The following is a 20593-nucleotide window of genomic DNA, read 5'->3' as shown; positions in this document are numbered from 1 at the left end:
AGTGTTGAGCGTGTCACTGCTGCCTGTGTGACAGACAGAGGCTCAGACAGGGAGACGGCTCCTGTAATATCACTGGCTGGAGTGGCCCTTGTTTTTATTAGCACACACTATTTCATACGAGGTAGAAAATCAATATCCTGTACACTTTTTTTTTTCTTTCTTTTTTTACACTTTGGATATATGTAGGCAATATTGCATAACATATCTGTATCTATTGTAGCCACACATCATATCCCTGTGTTACCTAATCCCCTGTAGAATCCTGCCTCATTTTCCCACAGATCAATGAAGTGCCGTCATATTGTATAAATAATGAGGACAATTAAACCCACTGGACTGAAATGATAATGTGAGAATTTAAGTGTAATCCAACAAAACTGTAGAATAATTTTACACAGGCTGTAAATGTTTTATTATAATGTGAATATAATGGTCCAGTTTCGTGTCCCATGATGTTTAACAGGCAGGTTTACAGTGAGAGCAGAAGTGCAGCTACAGTAACAACACTCACACACCACGGCCTGTGTTTGAATGTCAGGACTTGCTGTTGCTAATTATCCATTTGGTGAAATAACAGGCTACAGAAAACACATGCACAAAATCTACACATGTGTGTGTGGTGACACGGCATGTGTAATATGGGTCATTGGTTAGCTGACATGCTATATAAAGCTGGTATTTTGGCTTAGACCAAACTCTGTGATGCACAAATCCCGAGGGCAATTTGTGTGTGTGTGTGTGTGTGTGTGTGTGTGTGTGTGTGTGTGTGTGTGTGTGTGTGTGTGTGTGTGTGTGTACATATGAACCAAGACAAGCAGACATACAGTGGTGCCTAATTCATTACTGACTGAGCCACTATAGTGTGTGGTCTGGTCCGTCAGAGAGAGTGTGCTGCTCAGTGGAGCTGGAGGCTTCATGTAGAGACATATGGCCTTTAGTGACAGAGACAGATGAAGGATAATCCCTTTGACAGTCCAGTTCACACACACACACACACACACACACACACACACACACACGCACATGCACATGCACACAGATACACACACAAAGTATGTATCAATCTATTCATCCACACACACATGCACAAGCACATGCACTGAGTAAATGGCATGGTGTTTGACAACATGAATGGATGAGGCGATGAATGGATGACAATATACTATTTTATTACTGCATCTACTTTTTTCCCCTCACTACTGAGCCCAGTACGTGAGTGAGTACTATATTCTTTCTTTCTTTCTTGCTTTCTTTCTTTCTCTATCTATCTACCTCTTTCTCTATCCACCCCCTCTCTCTGTCTCTTTCTTTCTATCCACACACATAGCCTAGTATGTATCTATCTATCCATCCACACAAACATGCACAAGCACACACACAGTAGCCTATGTATCTATGCATCCAGACAAACAGGCTATGTGTGTGTGTATTATCTATCTATCTATCTATCTATCTATCTATCTATCTATCTATCTATCTATCTATCTATCTATCTATCTATCTATCTATCTATCTGTCTGTCTGTCTGTCTGTCTGTCTGTCTGTCTGTCTGTCTGTCTGTCTGTCTGTCTGTCTGTCTATCCACCCACCCACTCACCCACACACACACACACACACACACACACACACACACACACACACACACACACACACACACACACACACACACACACACACACACACACACACACACACACACACACACACACTATGTATGTATATATGTATCTGTGTATGCATACATGTATACTGTATCTATCCATCCATCCATCCCCCATCCCTACATCTTTTCCTCAGCTGTGTGGTTATTATGGGCTGCTTTTAGGTTTTGATTGCTGCACACATGCATTGGACTCTGGCTGGACTCCGGCCACTCCTGCACAGCCTGTAAATGAAACAGACAGCAAAGCACTTCTTAGCTGGAACATTCCCCGTCTCATTTGACCCGAGTAACCCAGATACAAGACATGGATTACTGTAAAGAGGAGAGAGAGCGCAGTGCTTTGCAGCTGCATGACAAACACTCATCCTCAACACAAAGTCATTGTGGAAATCATGTTAGATTTACTGTAAGAGCATCTGCCGGGCTTGCACAGCTTTCCCTCCCTAATACTCTATAATGTTGAGCCAAATGTGTGTTAATGCTTTGTATGTGGGGGGAAACAACATGAAGTCTGTGGTTTCCCTTAAGGGGAGCTACTACAGGTGAACAGGGTAAACATTTTAGATATCACAATGAAACTTCCCAAGTTTATCACTTACATTACAGTAAGACAAATATTTTTTGTATTACAAGTTTTGTCAAATTATATGTTTAAATATGTAAATGAGGCAATATCTGATTAAATATGTGCTAATTTGCATACATTTCCAGAACCGAAATCTGAACAATGGATAAAGCCCCTTTCACAATTCTTGTTTTATTTTGTTGATGTATTAGAGTCAGAAGTTTTTACAGAGGGGATTTTGGATATCTCTTTTTATCACTCTGTAAATGAGAAAATACTGTCACCAGCCCTAAAAAATCCAATTTCACCATGCTTTTAGGGATAAAATGTTGTATAAATCAGGCTTTGAATGATATATCAAGAATCCCCTCTGTAAAAACCTCCAGAATATAGAAAGGGATCAAACTGGAAGGTTTGGTCTCTGTAAGTGCTGCTGAAGTGGAGATTTCAGGCTCAGAGTCTGAGGAAAAACTCATTTTGAGAAAACAACCTTTAAAGACTTGTACTGAAAAATTCCATTTGTTAATGTAAATCATACTTTTCCGATTGGTTGCGGAAACGGAGGAAATGACCATTTTTGGAGCCTACATCATTGTTCAGGAAGGAGAGAGAGCTTTACAATGATCCCTGACATGACATGGGTCAGACAACAGTCGCATGTTACTGTAACTTTTGGAGAATTTAGGAGAAATCTACTGACGAAAGAGACAACATGAAGTAAAATAACCACCTTAATGTGGATTTTCCAAAATCTCAAAATTGATCAGTGCCTGTAGTGTCTCAGAAATATAAGTTATATACAGAGTTTAAAAAATTACACTACACATCCTGTTTTTTGTGTAAAAACAAAACATAGATAAAGGTTTAATTATTCTCTCCACTGGGTTTGTAATTAGCAGGCATTATCAGGTAGTGCAGCATTGTCGGCCTTGGTTAGTCAAGCTAAACAGATGAGGTCTAAACATCACCTTCATGCTCTACATGGCCATTAAGAACAGCAGGGGTCAATTAAAACGCAGCCCACAGGACACAGAGAGGCAGTGTGTGTAATTTAAAGATACTCCACTTCCTCCACTCCACAGCTCAGTGAGAAACTCCACCCACATCCATCCTGCAGGCTGGATGTTTACTTACATCAGCTTGGGGGGGGATGCGCAATGTCTCCAATATCACAAGACAGCATATGGAGGCTTGTAACACATTCCACACACAACAAGGTCCTCGCAACAAGTACAAATTTAATTTCAACCAATACAAAGATTTTATTCTTAACTATAAAACACAACTGAATTCTAATGTGTACAAAAAAACAAAACAAAATGCAAATTCTTACCAAATATAAAACTTTGATGCTTCTATCATTAGTGAATTTATAAAAAAAAATCAGCAGATATAAATAGACTAAGCTATGTATACAGCACTTTCACACAAAACACTTCCTGTATTCTCACTAAGATTCAAGTTATTTAAAGATATAGCCCCTAAGTTAGTTCAAATACATGTCAACAAAATAATGCTTTCTATCACAGCTACTCTGTGTGCTTTGTTGCAAACGATGTGTAACAAGGCAATAATAATCTCATAAAAGAATTCCCAGACTGTCAATTAAATCACCAGAAGGAAAAAAAAAAAGAAAGAAAGTGGTAAATCATCTGGAATGAGTTAAAAAAAAAAAAAACTCTTAAAACATCTGTTGAATATGCTGCATATTTACATGTGAGCAGTAAATCAGTCTGTACAAAAAGAGAAAAAGCCCACTGTGCTACAGTGTATTTGGTAGGACTAATCAAATCCTAGAAGAAGACGGGGAACATGCGCTGTGAGCTTTTCCTTCTGTCTAATGACTGTGCTCTGGCTGCATCCTGTCTTTGTGTCTTTCTGGCCTTTTCGAATCACACTGGGTGAAAGCATCCTGAGGGAACTATCTCATTATCCACTTCTCTAATGAGGGAGAGAGAAAGAGAAAAAAACTTGAGCGACTCAATGGAAGTTATTTGAAGGATGCAAAACAGTATAGCGGGACTGCCCTGAGGTAAACTGGTGAAAGGCTTTCAGACAAGTAACAGCGGTCATGCAGGGGTGACCCACACACATCAAGAAGTTATATTTCACTTCCAGATAATTATCTGTTCATGTGTGGGAAATCACTTCACATCCTGAAATACTGGTTTGAAGCAGATTCACGCTGCTCTGGTCTCCTGCCGTGAGGTCGTGTTCTCGTCGTGGCCCGAGCAGAGTCCGGGTCCTTTATGTGTTAAAGGGTCTGCTGCTGCTCCTGCCGGGGTAGTGGGCTCTGTACTGAGCCTCCATCTCCTCCACCCAGGCCATGCTCCAGTCCCACGCCGGAACAGGCTCCGCCTCCCCGAACGAGTCGCCTTCGCCACGATACGACGACGGATACATGGCGCTGAGGGGGGACGCCGGCGGAGAGAAGTCTAAACACAGAGGAGGACGACATGTCGACATGCTTTTCAATACATCCAGTTATAGGGGAATTATATTAAAACAGAAACCCCTCCTTTCTCCCCCACCCACCCCCCCTCGGAGAAGGTAACAGACTAAGTAAACATTTCAAGATCCTCCGTGGAACACCTTTCACGCTGATTCTCTGGGGGGGAAAAGCAAATTTAGGAGCTTCTTTGAAGCAGATGTCTGTCACTGAAAATAAGACTCTTCTCGTACATCCCAGGCACCAAAACAAACAGTGCCATCTTACATCAGCCCATGGACGAAATTTTGATTTTAGAAGTGGGGGGGACATATTTTTAATAAAACCCAAACTCTTTCAGTTTCTTACAGTTTTCTAGCAGTTCTTTTAGTTTTCTACTAGGGATGCACAGATAAAACAATGACTGAACAATGACTATGGCTGTGACTATGAACACTAGAACCGCCAACTGCCGTTCATTGGACGACTTTGATTTTCATTTGTGCATAACTTTATTTAAAAAATACATTGAAGTCCACCAGTCTGTGACTTTTCCTAAAATGATGTTGGGCAGCACCCCGTTTTGTTAAATACAATCAATATTACTCACACAAAAAAATATCGATCATGTTTTCTCATTTTTACCTATAACCGCCACGTTCGTTCATTGGACGACCAGAGAATTCACCGATTTGCGCCGGCATTATTGGGCTTATGCGCTCTCTCTCCCCCTCTCTGTGTGTGTGTGTGTGTGTGTGTGTGTGTGTGTGTGCGTGCGTGCGTGCGTGTTAATGTGTATCTCTGTGTGTACACGTGCGCAGGCTGCGCAGATGCACACTCACGTCCACACTTCACACACGCACGGTGCAGAAATTATTTTCCAGACTGGACAGACTAGTTGTAGAAGAGCTGTAGCCTACATTCAGGGGGGAAATATCAATATGATATCAAAAGAAAACGAAATTCGTTTTATAAAGCCAGTATTTAGGAGCAAACTAGTGTAAAAACAGAGTCGCTGTGCTCTTCATGTAAAGCGCCGACGTGAGCGCACGCGGGGGGGGGGGGGGGGGGGGGGGCAATCCTGCGTCGGTATGATGGGCAGCTCCACCTGACATATCAAACAAAGATCACTAAGGACTATGGATGTTGCCGTAAAAGAGAGAGAGAGAAAAAAAAGGTCGTTTATACGGTGGAAACCTGGCTTTACAGGCGGGGGCGGGGTTCCTACGGTATGCCCCCCCCCGCCCCCCCTGCCTCGCGGAGGCTGCGGGGTGCAGCCTACTTCATGGCCCAGAGTAGCTGTTAAAAGACTATGACAAATGTAACACCTATACAGCTCTAATTAACGCTTTATTACAGTTCGTCCAATGAACGACTCATGGCGGTTATATAGTGTGCAATGGCGGTGCTAGTGTTAATACAGTGTAACATTGTTTGTGGACGGTAAAAACAGCGGGGGACAAAAACGGCGTTTTGAAAAAGTGGGGGGGACATGTCCCCTGCGTCCCCCCCTAAAATTACGTCCGTGCATCAGCCTCTCTGGATTTTGGAGTTACTGGTACATTTCAAAAGAGCTGAGCAGACGTAGCTGAAGGGGCCCGAGCTGCAGAGGCCCTGCTGATTAATGTGGCAGCGCATGACGCACTGTGGCGCAGTCTGAAGCAAGCAGAACCCTGACTCTTCAAACCGGGTCTCTGCCTTAACTAAAGTTTGGTTTGGCTTGGTTTATTAAGATCCCCATTAGCTTTTGCAAGGCAGCAGCTATTCTTCCTGGGGTCTTTTCATATTCATAAGTGACAATATAAACCATATGCAAATGACACATAATAATACATAGAAAACTAAAATACATACAGAAGACACATAATACATAAAAAAACCCAAAGAATACAGAAGACACACAAGTCATCTTCTGTCTTGGTGAATGTGAAGCTGGTTGTTGTTTTAAAATCATTCTCACAGCTTTTAATGTCGTTCTCAAAACACTTCCTGCATTTCCTCATGAAAACTAGCTTTGGTTCAAACTTCCACTGTATTAATGAAAAAGATCATTATTAGTGTTACATACAGTGGCATGCAAAAGTCTGGACACCCCTGGTCAAACTTTCTGTTAATGTGAACAGTTCAGCAAGTGGAAGATGGAATGATCTTCAAAAGACATTAAGTTAAACATGAAACACTCTTCTGCAATATTTTAAACAATATCAGTATATTATTTTTGTGAGTAGAATGGAAATAAAGCAGCAGCCTGCAAAAGAATGGGAAACCCAGGAGACTTGAGCTCTCAGATAACTTTGACCAAGGTATCAGACAAGATATTTACTATATACATGCTGTGATAGTTTCCAAATGGGGGGGCTACTAGCTACTAACTATGCAGGGTGGCCAATCCTTTTCCTTTTCTGTCATTTTGGAAATGTAAAAGATGAAATATATTTATATAGCTTAAAATGTAAAGGGAGTGTGTCATCTCTAACTTTATGCCTTTTGGAGATCATTTCATTTTTCACTTGCCTGTTCACATTAACAGAAAGTTTGACCAGGGGTGCCCAGACTTTTGCATGCCTATGCACATGCAACAAAATGAAACACTGGATTTGCATCAAATGCCAAACTGGTGGTGTATCTGTGGATCAATATAAATCACTTTTTCCTCCTTATTTCCATACAAAGTTGAAATGTTCTCAAACACTACTGCAATGTTGATACATAATATAGTTATTAAATGCTGTAACTCTTGTAAAGTTTGTGTGAACATTTTCACCTCATGTTCTACTGTTCTTCTCCTAAAGTCAGTCAGTTTTTAGGTGTAGAAGTGTCGAGTCGCTGGTGAAGAGGTTTAATTCAAACTGTTTTTTGTACATTTCAATACACAAGAACAAGGTTTTGATTTTTCTAAGGAGTTTTGAGGCTTTGGCGCCGGTGAGTCGGAGTTAGGAAGAGAGTGTGTTGAGAGCTGCACACCATGAATTGCTGAGTGAGTGAAAACCAGCAGAGGCAGACAACAGCCCAACGTGAGAGTTTGGCAAATAGAGAAGTGCTGAATGGAGCCTGTCGGGGGGAGAGCACAGTGACTGATGGAGCGATAAAGGGGGAAGAATGACTCATCTGCAGGTTTGATTTACTGAGACGCTCTAAGCAACTGCCTGGTTCCACCTTCGATATGAGACTGTTGGTCTAATATAAGTCGATCTGTCTTTATTTCTTAAAGCAACAGACAGACGCACTGCAGTTCATGAATAATGATGGAAAACCCACTCAGACATGTACAGTATGTGTGCACACTCTAAGGTGAACACACACAGATGCTAAAGAGGAGGACGTGACTTTTAAACCTGTCATAACCTTTTTCCATAAGAATCTTGAACAGGACGACAACACATCATTGACTTGTATTGTGTGCTTCATGGTTTTCCTGTATCAGATCAGTCCACCTTACAGGACTGGTTTGCTGCCAGTGGGACGGTTCTTAGACAAACGCTGCCATCTAGTGGAGGGACGTTATAAACACAACTGACAGAAGCATCCTAAAAAAACACTGTCCTACAGCAGTGGCTTTATATGTAGGTGTGGTTTTAAATATCAATGACTTACAGATTATGCTCACTGTCACACACACACTATACAATAAGTCACTACATGTTTACAATCAGGAGGGCAAACTGCTTAAAATATGTAATAATTGAGATGCTGAAGACATACAAGGTAGAGTCTCACTAGAATGTGCAAGAGTACCCCCTGCATATCCATATGACACAAGTAGAAAATACAATATTATAATGAATTGATTGCATACTCAACTAATTGATTAATAATACACAATTGGTGACAAGAGTTACAAGAGTTTAATTGTTTTAAGGTGTCAAACTGGTTTCCGACCGCTACTTCATATAAGTCATTACAACTGGATGTAGAACAAAAGCAACACTGAATTAACTAACTATGTTTGTGTGTGTGTTTATGTGTATCCAAAGTCTAATATAGAGGTGCATCTGAATAAAGTAGAATATGATGGAGGTCAGTTTTCTCCATGATAGTGGAGCTACTGAACCAGACTGAGAGACCATTTAGGCTCAGGAAATCCTTTGCAGTGTTTCGAGTTTATCAGCTGATTAGGTTACAATAGTGAACTTTGATAATGAACTGAATTTAGGGTTTTCATTAAGCCATAATCATTACAACTAAAATAAATATAGACATTTCACACATTTCAGTCTGTGTGTAATGAATCTATACATATGAGTTTCACTATTTGAGTTGAACTACTGAAATAAATGAATATTCTAATTTATTGAGATGCACCTGTATCTTACTGTATGTTATCTCTGTTGCCTCAGAGCTCCATTCTTTTCAAAAAACAGCTTGTTCCTTCATCACCACTGCACTTTATTTTAAGCACTACACCATTCTGCAAAGCAAAGATATTGGCCAGTGCACTAATGTAGTGTATTAATCCACCACTGATATAGTTTCCAACAATGTTCCCCCTCCTACTGTTTGGCTGGGGATTACCAAGGTTTAAATAAACTATATGTTTAGGAACTGTTTGTACAGGTTTACATCTTCAGCAGGAAATAAAGAGCTTTAGGGATGAGGGCCACAGACAGACTACAGACGTGTGAGTCGGGCTGTTGGTTGTGGATTTGCTGACAGTCACAGAAACACACAATACTGTCTGGCTGCTCCTTTCAAATATGAATTCTCCAAACTGGGTATTTACTTTGAACTGAGAGTGTCTTTCATCCAGGTCTACGTATGTCCTCCAGGGAAACTCTGTCACTGTTTGACTCTTCTTACATCATGTGCTGTCTGCAATTAAGTCCTCCCTCTCCTAGCATTTCTTCTCTTCTCTCTTATTACGCAATATTTGTGTCTTCATATTATATTTTTTATAACAAGTGCCACCTCTGCTTGTCTGTCTTGAATAAGAGTTTAGAGCTTTAGCTCTTTGTCTATTTCCTAGTCCCTGTCAAGAGTCAATAAACAGAGGGTGTCATATTGACTATTAATCCGATTTTTGAGAACAGGCTATGTTGCAAAAACATAAAAAATATAAGAAATGACAAACAAATATGATTAAAATGATATGAAGATCAGTCACAGATTTCAGATAACTGGACTTTGACCATGAGCTTGTTTCAGTGTCACTGTGTGTCTGAAAATAAGTGACATGTATCTTCTGATAATTAAAGAAAATTATATAATGAATTATATTCTCACCGGAATATGAAAACTCATTCAAGTTCATAGCTAACATGATTAGCTGTTTAACCACAACACAAGTCAGAGTTTGGAACATAGTGTACATGTGGTCAACAGAGAAGTGGGATTAACTTGAGATAGTCTGAGTAATGATTTGCTCCATCAGGATGTGCAGCGCTCACTCACTCACTCACTCACTCACTCACTCGCTCGCTCCCGCTCACCCCTCCTGTTGACAAAGTGACGGTGGCCTCCGAGGACCAAAAAACTTCTGTGGAAATGGTGTCTTCCACGGGTGATACGACTGGGAGTAGTTCAGGATCATCAAGCGATGAGGTGAAGATTATTATTATTACGATATGTCACATAGTGGGGCGGATCAGCTCAATATTTCGTTCACTTTGTGATAAAAGCATAAAATTCAGGCTTTCCAACAATATACAATACATCACCAGTTGGTATTATTAAAAGGGCAGTTTTTATTCATCATTCATTTATTTGCATAACAAATGGCTGCCACGGCCACTAGGGGGCGGTTTTGAGGTGGCCCAATATCCAGATTTGTCTGAAACATATTCACCAACACATCTACCAAATTCCATGCTTTTAATCACAAAGTGAACAATTGTTCAGCTAATCCGCCCTACTAATAGGTTATCAGTGAGAAGTTAGGTAGGTAGGTTAGTTAGGTGTTTCATTACTAATTGTAGAGTAATTTCCGATTCCGAAACCAGTATCGGAAATGACTCCAATACTGTCGAAAATGCTGTCATCGGTATCGGCAAGTACCTGTTAGCTCCGTTAAGCCGTTAGCGCCGCTAGCTCCGTTACCACCATTAGGTCTGTTAGGTCTGTTAGCTCCGTTAGCTCCGTAAGCCGCTACAGTTGAACTGGAGTGGTCCGTTTATTAAACGAAATGAGCAGCGCTCACCAAGTTTGTCCCCTTTCGGCTACGGTATTCAAAGATGGCGATGCAACATGGCAGCTTTGGTTGGGTGCACCACCACACATGTATTTGTAAACATTTCATTCTAAGCTACGAGACAGCTTTCATTTGTATGCCATTGTGATTAGACTTCAGTAAATATGTATTTATTAAAAGCTATTTGATTTTTGCTAATAAAAAGGCAAATAAGTTACACACTGCACCTTTAACTAAAAATAAAATTGAGATGTTTTAAATAAGTGTTAAAGCAAAGACCGATTAGCATTCAAATTTAAATTCATATCATTCAAAGACATGAATCTGATCACAAAACATTACTATTGTATTAGATTGTACTCAGATGTATATTCTCTGGTCTCAGGTCAGATTCCTCCTGTTCTTACCTGACAGAGAAGCTGCGGTCATAGACTCGGCCGCCACAGCCAGCAGGCGGGCAAAGTTGGCGCTGTCGTTGGTGTAACAGCTGTCCACGGAGCTGATGAGGCTGGTGCGGGCGCTGGCCATGTTGCCGTCGGTGACCGAGCTCCAGGTGTTCCACAGCGAGCTGTCCCATTCGCTGTAGCAGGAGGAAGGCGTGCTCTGCAGGCGGCCGCGGCGCAGGCCGATCAACGGACCGTCCAGCTCGTCGGAGGCGAGGTCGTCCTCCGGGTGGGTGGAGCGCAGCGGCCCGCAGATGTGGCCCAGGTTGGGGGAGAAGGGGAGGGACAGGGAGGGACGCTGCTCAGGAAGGACACTGCTGACACAGAGCGATGGCAGGGTCAGGTTACTACATGTGTATCAACTACACTGACTGGGAAAGAACAAATGATGATGATGTACACTCCTCAAAAAAAATTCTGAAAGTTTTTTTTCAGTCATCACTCATTTTTCCCCTATTTCCCCCTACATATTATGAAATATCACTTTTTGAAGGCTCTTTAAAGGGACAACGAGGAGTTTCTATTTGGTTATAAAAAAGTCTCACGTTAAAGTGGATGAATCTACACTACCCACACTTGTTAATGGGCCCATTTTCGATAAATATATCGTTTTGTCTCTATCGTTATGTTGTTATTATTAGTGGTGGCGGAGATGCTGGTCGAGCCGACCAGCGTTTCCTTACTTTCGGTTTCATGGCGACTCATGAGAATAACGCAACCGAATCGCCGTTTATGGTCGGAACTACGACGGTATGTGATCGTCTCCTCTGACTTTAATTATTGATGAATGAAAACATGAGTCTGTCTTGCGCCGGTCAAAGAATTTCATGGTGCGCGCGGAGGCTCATAAATGTAGTGTGAAAACGCTTCGCTTTTCCAAAATTCCTCGTTGTCCCTTTAACATATATCTGGGTGTTTGTCTTGCCTTCTGACCCCAAATTGTGAGAATTGAAAAAAAAAAATCTGTAATTTTCAGACTCCTGAGGTTGAAATCCATGTACGAGCTGTTGTCATTTAATGATGTCATTAGTTTTCAAATTTGCATAATACCACCTCTACATTACCTGTGAGTATTGGTAGAGGGGATGGGGCAGGGCAAGCAGTGGTTCATTTGCATTTAAAGGGACAGGCACTGAAACCAGTTGTTCTGAACAGGGCTGTTCTGAGAGGATGAAAAGAGCTGTGATGTTTGATCCTTGGGGTATTTTGACTGAAGCATGTCACAGACACCTGGGAACTATTTAATTTTAGGGAAAAGGGGCATAATATGTCTCTTTTGATAATACCAACTGGTGTTGTATTTTATATAACTGGAAAGCCTGATTAGTCACCTGTACAATGAGGTACAACTGGTAAGGATCGTGCATCCGTAGAATGTGCAACACAGCTTAACATGTGGGTAACCCAAAAAATGTGCCAAATTATCAAAGGCAATGCAGTGAGATATCGGAATAAGTTTCTGAGTCAGTGTGATCCCATATCTCCAGGTCTCCTGATTGAGGAATGGGATGCCATCCCACAACTAAATGTGAGCAGGCTGGTGACCAGCATGAGGGGGAGGAGCCAGGCTGCTGTGGATGTGTATGAATTTTCCACACATTACTGAAGTGTCAAATGAATCAAGTGTAAAAAATATCTGTTGTTTTTTTTTCCTTATTACTGTGTAATCATCCAATCCACCAAGCAACACAATAAAATGAAAAAAAATATATTATTATTATTAATAGAATGTGTGAATACCAACAGGACAATATTGCAGGGGATTTTGGCACATTTTGGGCGCTACCCACACGTTTAGCTGTTTTGCTCAATCCACGAACGCACGATCCTTACAAGTACCTCATTGTAAAGGTGACTAATCAGGCTTTCCAACAATATACAATACAATGGCAGTTGGCATTATTAATGATTGCCTGAAAAAATGTTTTGGAACTTTCTTTTTTAGATCAATATTGACATTTCAACACCACTCTGCACCAGAATGTACCTGCATCTCTCCGGTTTGTCGCTGAGCTCCAGGTACTGGGTAGCCTCCTCTGCAGTCAGAGTGCCGTCATGGTCTTCATCCAGCGACATGGTGTAGGATGCAGTGGGCACATGGCTGTAGGTGTTGGTGGTGGGTCCGTGTTGGCCGTGGTGTCCTGACGCAACAGACACCGACTGCAGAGAGCCCATGTCCACTGTGAGCTTGGTGGACCGACTGGAGCTAAGAGAAGAGAGGGTTACATGTGTAGGAAGGTTGTTTTTTATCATAAACCTCCCTCAATGAAAAAAAGGCAAAAGTCTGTCTAATGTGAAGCTACAGACAGCAGTTTTCTTTCAAGCTTCCCATAAAAGAGAATTGTCAGAAACAGCTAAAATATCCAGTAACAATTTCTTGGCTGGGAGCAGTGGGTTTGTTTTGCTATTTAAATTCTAAAGGAGTCACATTAATGTCAAAATGTCAGATGATGTAATAAAGTCTGTGCTCTACTGCTCCTGCCTCTTTAACATGTCTATTGACTACATTTATATTTTATATTTTCAATCCAGATACAAGCGTTAATGCAAAATCAACACAGTGGTTGTGCTCAATGACCTGGAATGCTGTTGTTGATTCAGTGTTTGCCAGGTAAGCAGCAGTTTTTATTACCTCTACATGGAGCCAGAGTTTCTGTTTCCTCTGTCTCCATCTTTATGCACTGATAAGCTAATTCAATACTCAATATTGTATGACTCATCTGATAACTTTGATATGTCATGGTCATGATTAGGGAGCTCTGACATTTGTTTGAATAACTGATCAACATCAAAAAGATGGAAAAGCAATGTAGGACTGTGAGATTACAGTGTGATTATATCTAGTCTGATCTGTTCTCATTCTTTACATCAACATTTTCAGTTTCTTCCATCAGATTCCCACTAGCTAAAACTGACAGACATAAACAATCCATTTGAAGTATTTAACAAATTGAGTGCTTTTTATTATGTATTTATGCTATTGTTGCATTTAGAGTGAGAAAAATAGTTGTAAGAGCTCCAGGTCGCTGCGTCTGTGCACGCCGCCATCTTGAGTTTCAGTATGTCAGCGTGTCTTGTGTATGTGTGGGATATTATTGTACTATGCACACAATGCACTTCTGCTGGGCTCCTCTGGACATTAAAGGGATAGTAGCATTTTTTTAAAAGTGGGGTTGTATGATCTACAAATAGCCCCTAAGTACTTTAATTGCAGTAAAAGACTCTCTGCACTAGCCTGACTCTCGCCAGACCCTTGTAGTTCCGCAAAGCTACGCTGAGCTCCACACAAGGGTCTGGGACTGCTCCATAGGCGATTCATTTCAGAAGGCGGGGCCTTGTAAAAAAAATCTTGTATGTGATTGGATAAACCACTTGTCCGTTATCTTGAAAACATCCTTGCCACCAATAAATGCCTTCAAAACCGTTCTCTGTTCATCTTTCAAAGAATTAATATTCGATAGATTCGACAAAACAGTTGAAATAGCAGAATCAATGCCAACGCACGACTCCTCACTGCGAGCCGCCATTGTTGTTTGACTCAAACAGTCGCTTCAGCGCTACGTCACACCTCAGAAAGTCCCGCCCGGCGATCCTGATTGGTTCATTATTTTTTGCTCCGGGGAAGAAGTTTGCATTGGCCTCGAGTCCATACCCTTGTGTGAAGCTGAGCGTAGCGCCTCTGGTGGAGCTTTGCGGAACTACAAGGGTCTGGCGAGAGCCAGGCTATCTCTGCACTCCTCCCGTTAGCAACGCCAGCCCATAGCCCTGCCCAGAGATTTACAACATACAGTTCAACATCAAAGAACAGACCCAAAGAAACAGCCTATTTTCGCGGCCTAAAAGAGGTTTTACCTGAAAAAAATACACAGTTCCATTATTCGCTATAATATCATTTTTTCCAGCCCCTCAAAGTGCAGGAAAAACGCAGTTTTTATTTGGACCTAACTAATTCACGTATCTCTCCGTCCAGGGTAAGCGCCCGCTGATCAGCAGTTGGTTAGGTCCAAATAAAAACAGCGTTTTATCTTGTAGTTATTTATTATTTATATATTATATATATTATTTATAACTGTGTTATTATGACAATGACAAATAAAGTAAAGGGAAGTGAAGTATTGTTGCATTTCTGTGGTATGTTAAATGTTTGATGTGTGTATGCTGTATGTTTTTGGCTCCCACTGCTGCACTGCTAATTGCCCCACTGGGGACAAATAAAGTGAACTTGAATGAACTTGAACTTGAGGCTGAGGCAGAGCCACAGTCTCCTCATATGACGGTGCTGCCTGTTTTACTGCGTGCTTGCAATGTATCTCAGAGACGGCTCTGCTGTGAAAAGCTCAATGTCAACAACAAGTTTATCTGCTCATCCATGAAGCCTGTAGATGTGTGTGTGTGGTGTGTAGATGCAACAGCTCTTTCTGTGGGTCCTTTAATGTTCACTGCACAATCATCAAGTCGCTGCCACTAGTGTTTTCTAAAGTAACTGCATTGACATAGTCATCACAACCACTCAGAACACTTTTATAATACACGCCACATTTACCCACTCAGTGTTTCTACCTAAACACACACATACACTGATGGAGGTATCACAATCTCGCCTGAGGACACGTCTCCTGTGTAATGAGGATGTCGCCCGTCTGTGCACACAGTCATTCATGTGTTTTGCTCTCAATTAACTGTAGACAACTGGCTGCTCTTGAGTCTGCAGGACACATCAGCCTCATTTCCACTGCAGGAACTACACGGGGTCATTTTACAGGGCTGGGGTTGGTAGCGTAGGTCTTCATAGGAACATGAATTGCCCCCAAAAGGACCTTCTCCCAGAACCTTTACAGGTCCTCAACGAGTCTCTGCCTTTGGGTAGTTACTGAATCCCGAAAAACTCGGTGCTGATGATTGAGTATACTCAAAGCGGGATGAAAGCGCCAAAATAACTATAATTTCTATAGAAGATGCTCATTAGTAGAAAGCTACTGACAATGATTATGTTGTCTCAAGAGTCCAGTGGGTCTTATACGGGTCCTACTCTAAAGTGGAGACACAGCTGCTTCGAGGACCGAGAGGGAGGACGTTCCTCTAAAGGTCTTGCCTCCTAGATTTTACCAGGAACTTCCTCAGTGGAAACAGGACTGATGTCTCAGCAGAGGACACACTAACGCACAAAAAACCCTAAAAAAGACTGCACTGCATAAACTGCACAAAGACTTTTATTTATTTCTATATTTTTATATGTATCCATATTTTATCGTATTTATTCTTGAGTTTGTATTTAATCAAATTGTTATTTCTTACATTTCCCCCATGCTGCCGCTATTCCTTCCTGCCTGCCTTTATATTCCTCTACAGGGGTCAATAAAGGTTAATCTTATCTTATTTCACCGTATGCTGTGGCAAGGTTGAGGTTTTATGTATTCACATAGTGATTCACAACTCTAACAAAACTATTCTATACGAATTTAAAATGAATATAATACCCTCCTGAGACCCGAGCTTTGTTCTGGTGTGCATTTTTAATTTCTCCTTGCTATCTGGGATAAGTAGGACCTAATAAGTACAGTACCTAAAGTTTGTTTTTGTACAGGAAGTAGTTTTTGCAAAAAATGATGTCCTCATATGAGGACACTGGGACTATCTCAACATAAAAAAACTGCATTTGCTGTTTGGGACCAGAAGGGCCCAATTTGTGTAAATTCAAAATTTCAGCTTTCTACAATAAGTAGTTCTCTCAAAAATCAGTGTCCTCATACGAGGACATCGGGTCGAAAAACAATGACTCCTACTGTATATAGAATACAGTGACATATGGAAGTTCAAAGGGGTTTTATTCTAAAATGCCACATCAGATTGGCCTGATTTTTTCTGAGTGTCATCCTGAGGTCAAGTACTATCAGTCTGAAGTGGAACGGTCAAGTAATAACAAGTAGTTTTTAAGAAATGTGAATCCTCCTGAGACCCTGCATCCTCATACGAGGACATTATTTTTTGCCTCTTTGCACCATGATACTCCATTTTTAAAAACTTATCTTACCTAGTGACTTATTAGCCACATTTAGGGACACTGCCTGTGCCATCTTGTGGTGATATCACAAAAAAAGACAACAACATGTTACTTTAATAACATAACATAGTCCCAACGTCCTCAAACGAGGACGTGACATTTATTGATGTCCTAGTCTGCTACTATTACTAAAATGTGTCAAATTTTAATGCCATATGAAGACAGAGACATTGTTGTACATAAATACACTGGTTTCATTCATAAAATTTGGATTTAATTCTTATCTTGGTCTTTTATCTTCTGGGAATTGCCATAGAAGGCTCCGGCTGAAATTCCCGCCATTTTTTCCCCCCAAAGAAATTGGTGAAATTTGTGATATCACCACAAGTTGGTGCAGGCAGTGTCCCTAAATGTGGCTAATAGGTCAAAGTTTTAAAAAATGGAGTATCATGGTGCTAAGAGGCAAAAATGTAATGTCCTCGTATGAGGACGCAGGGTCTCAGGAGGTTAAAGTAGTTGAGCAGATCTAAATGAATAGCTCTGCTTCAGTCGCTCTTCCTCTCAATAGCTGTCATGTACTAGAGCTACACTCAGCTGTAGGGAAGGGAACTGAATAGAAAGTGCAGTGTGAGTCTTTGGGAACATACAATACTCTATATAGAAGCAGCTTGTAGGGATGTAATGCACATGCAGGCCTCATCTCTTTGAAAACAGTGTCTGTGAACATATATAATATACAGTATATGTACACCTGAACTTGGCCCTCACCACAGAAGTCAGTATAGATTTATCTGATGAGTCCTGGTGCCTGTGTGCTGCAGTCTTCTATCACACTGCTTCTCGGTTAGTAGTAGTTGTGTAGCGGCAGTTGCAGCATCTCTTCAGCACTTTGTCTGATGTGTGTGTTTGTCTTACCCTTCGTCTGACGTCAGGCTGTGTGTGTCCATGGTGTTGTCCATAGGCATCGGTGGAGGCGGGGGCAGCATGTCCACTAGGTGCACCGACGCAGAGTAATGCAGCAGGCGAGGGCAGCCGGCCACTTTGCCACAGTCTGGATGTCCACCTAGAAAAAAATACACAAAGTAAATCATACTTAGTAATTACAGGAAACAAGCTGTTACAATATAGATTTTAAAGATGTTGTAGCTCAACAGTAAACAGCATTGGTGAGACATACTGTACCATATTGGCCTGATGGTACGCGGCTGAGTCTCTGTTTGTAGACACTGGATGGACAAGCCTGGTTTCTGGTTGACAGTATAGGCACGCTGTTCACTGCATGCAACTCTGAGAGAGAATGAATTGGGTGATTTAGTTTTGTTTAAATGGTGTGGATCCAAGCACCATCACATTTTCAATGATTCTTTCAATATGTTTATGTTGCTTTGTATTGTCCTGTTATAGCTCGTTTGCTTTTTTAGTTTTTTTTGGTTTGTTTTTTGTTTTCTGTCCTCCATTATATTTGTGATGTTTATGGGTTGTATGTTACTGCCACCTGATTGTGTCATTTTTCTTAAAATGAAAAAGAAGAAATAAAAGAAATAAGTAAAAAAAAAAAAAAAATAATGAGAAAGAAAGAAAAGAAAAGAAAGATCCCCACTAGTTAAAAAAAAAAGACACAAAAATCAATGATTCACGCTTATTTACCTTGTTTGTGGTGTTTTTTTTCCCAAGATTCCCTCAGTACACCCATCCTGGGCTGGGGGCGTATGGCCTGTTTCCACGGCAGCATCTCGTGGCTCCCGAAGGGGGAGGACTTGGCGACAGGTTGAGGGAAGATCTGGATGGTCTCAGCTCCTTGCTGCTGAGGTGGACCGTGAGGCATTTTAGGGCGACGCTGAGGGCTGTTGAAGGTCTTGAGGCCGTTGCCCATCAGGTCCATGTAAAAGGTACCGTAGACACCGCAGCTGTCCGTCACTATGGGGACGGCTGAGTCCTGGCGGGTGGCGTCCTTCTGGGATGAGACTGGGAGGCCTGATGGAACACAGAGGAGGGAGTGCAGTCAACATCTCATATCAGTCAGTCATGTCATTAGCATCAAATGCACCACAATTAGCCATATTCACAGCGTCGCCATCTTTGCTAAACGTCATCACTCGGGGTGGGAAGACTCAACTAGCTTACATTACATTAGCAAGGATGTGATATCAATCAATCAAGCTCATCATCATCATCAGTTTGATGCACTGTTTGTGTATTTTGTAAAGCAATAATAAAGTTGGTGGAAAAAAAACAAAAAAAACATGCATGTTACTGTTAGCAGTTGCAGCTAACACCGGCTAACGTATTTCCTTTATATTTTTTTATGAAGAAAGTGACGTATGGAAAGATGGTGACGCTGTGAATATGGTGAAAGCACCCACAAGGGTAAATCTAACTCTCGAGACCAAGGTCAAGACAGTTTTTTTTCACTAAGCTTTGATTAAGAAAATAATAAAAATTTGTTTTCAAGACTATAAAATAACAGTGTATCTGTAGATATTAGACTGTATGTGACCACCTGAAAAACAGTAGGCTATCTGCTGAGGGACAAACATGAAGAAATAAGCTTAAATCAATGTAGAAACCTAAACATTTTAATACATAAATAAATAGAAAAGAATGGTGAAAAATGACTATTTCTGATTTTTTTCAAGAATTTATTTATTTACATTCAACTCCAGTTGATTTGGCAGCTTTCACATCGGTCTAAACTGAATCAAACTATCAAACACACTGGTGTTGGTCTGTATAACACACAAGGTGCAACAGGCACACACCTGCAGAGCATCTTACCGTGGCCTGTAAGCAACAGATGGACAGATTAACATTAGTCTCATGTATGTCAAAGTGTTAGATGACCGGTTCAGTTACAGTCGCGGCCATTTCAACTCTCTTCACCTGTGATCATTTGCTACCAATACTCACTGGTGCTCCTGAGCCCTGGATGTTTCTGACCTTGGGCCCATAAATCCTGGTACTTCTGGCTGAAAGCAGGCCTCCAGCCTCCAGAGATCCACGGGGAGTCTGGAGCAGCCATCCTTTAGAGGGGGAAGCAGATGTAGAGCCAAAGGCAAGTTAAAAAAGGTTTTATAAGGCTGTATAAAATTCCATTCCTCCAGGGGTCAGAAATATGACAGTATCTACAATTTTCTATCTATCTATCGTGTCTTAGCTACCTCTTTTTGTGAAGTGTAGGGGAGGGATTATAAATAAAAACATCTCTGATAATAAAATATATTCTTGTTTGAAGAAAAAAACAAATGTAATACACAACAGACGGCTGAACTGAAGTCAATATTTGAAAACTGAAATTGTATCTTGTATTTCTACTCACATTGGTTAAAGTCAATCTCAGTTTGGCATGAAATTGCATAACAACTTTCTTAA

The 20593-nt window shown here is 41.1% G+C and overlaps 1 protein-coding gene across 1 annotated transcript in view; it reads right to left on the bottom strand.

The window, feature by feature from the left end:
* Positions 1-3501: 3501 nt before the first annotated feature.
* Positions 3502-20593, bottom strand: part of robo4 (roundabout, axon guidance receptor, homolog 4) — a 33745-nt gene continuing 16653 nt past the window's right edge. The window contains exons 13-19 of the mRNA XM_083987074.1: positions 20132-20244; positions 18872-19198; positions 18407-18511; positions 18140-18287; positions 13211-13429; positions 11188-11537; positions 3502-4663 (exon numbers count right to left, since the gene is read on the bottom strand). Coding sequence (XP_083843200.1) covers positions 4476-4663; positions 11188-11537; positions 13211-13429; positions 18140-18287; positions 18407-18511; positions 18872-19198; positions 20132-20244 — 1450 coding nt within the window. The 3' untranslated portion in view covers positions 3502-4475. The remainder of the gene's footprint in view (positions 4664-11187; positions 11538-13210; positions 13430-18139; positions 18288-18406; positions 18512-18871; positions 19199-20131; positions 20245-20593) is intronic.

Source organism: Trachurus trachurus, assembly GCF_905171665.1.
Source record: "Trachurus trachurus genome assembly, chromosome: 14".
Lineage (NCBI taxonomy): Eukaryota > Metazoa > Chordata > Actinopteri > Carangiformes > Carangidae > Trachurus > Trachurus trachurus.
This window is presented reverse-complemented; position numbering and strand designations above follow the sequence as displayed.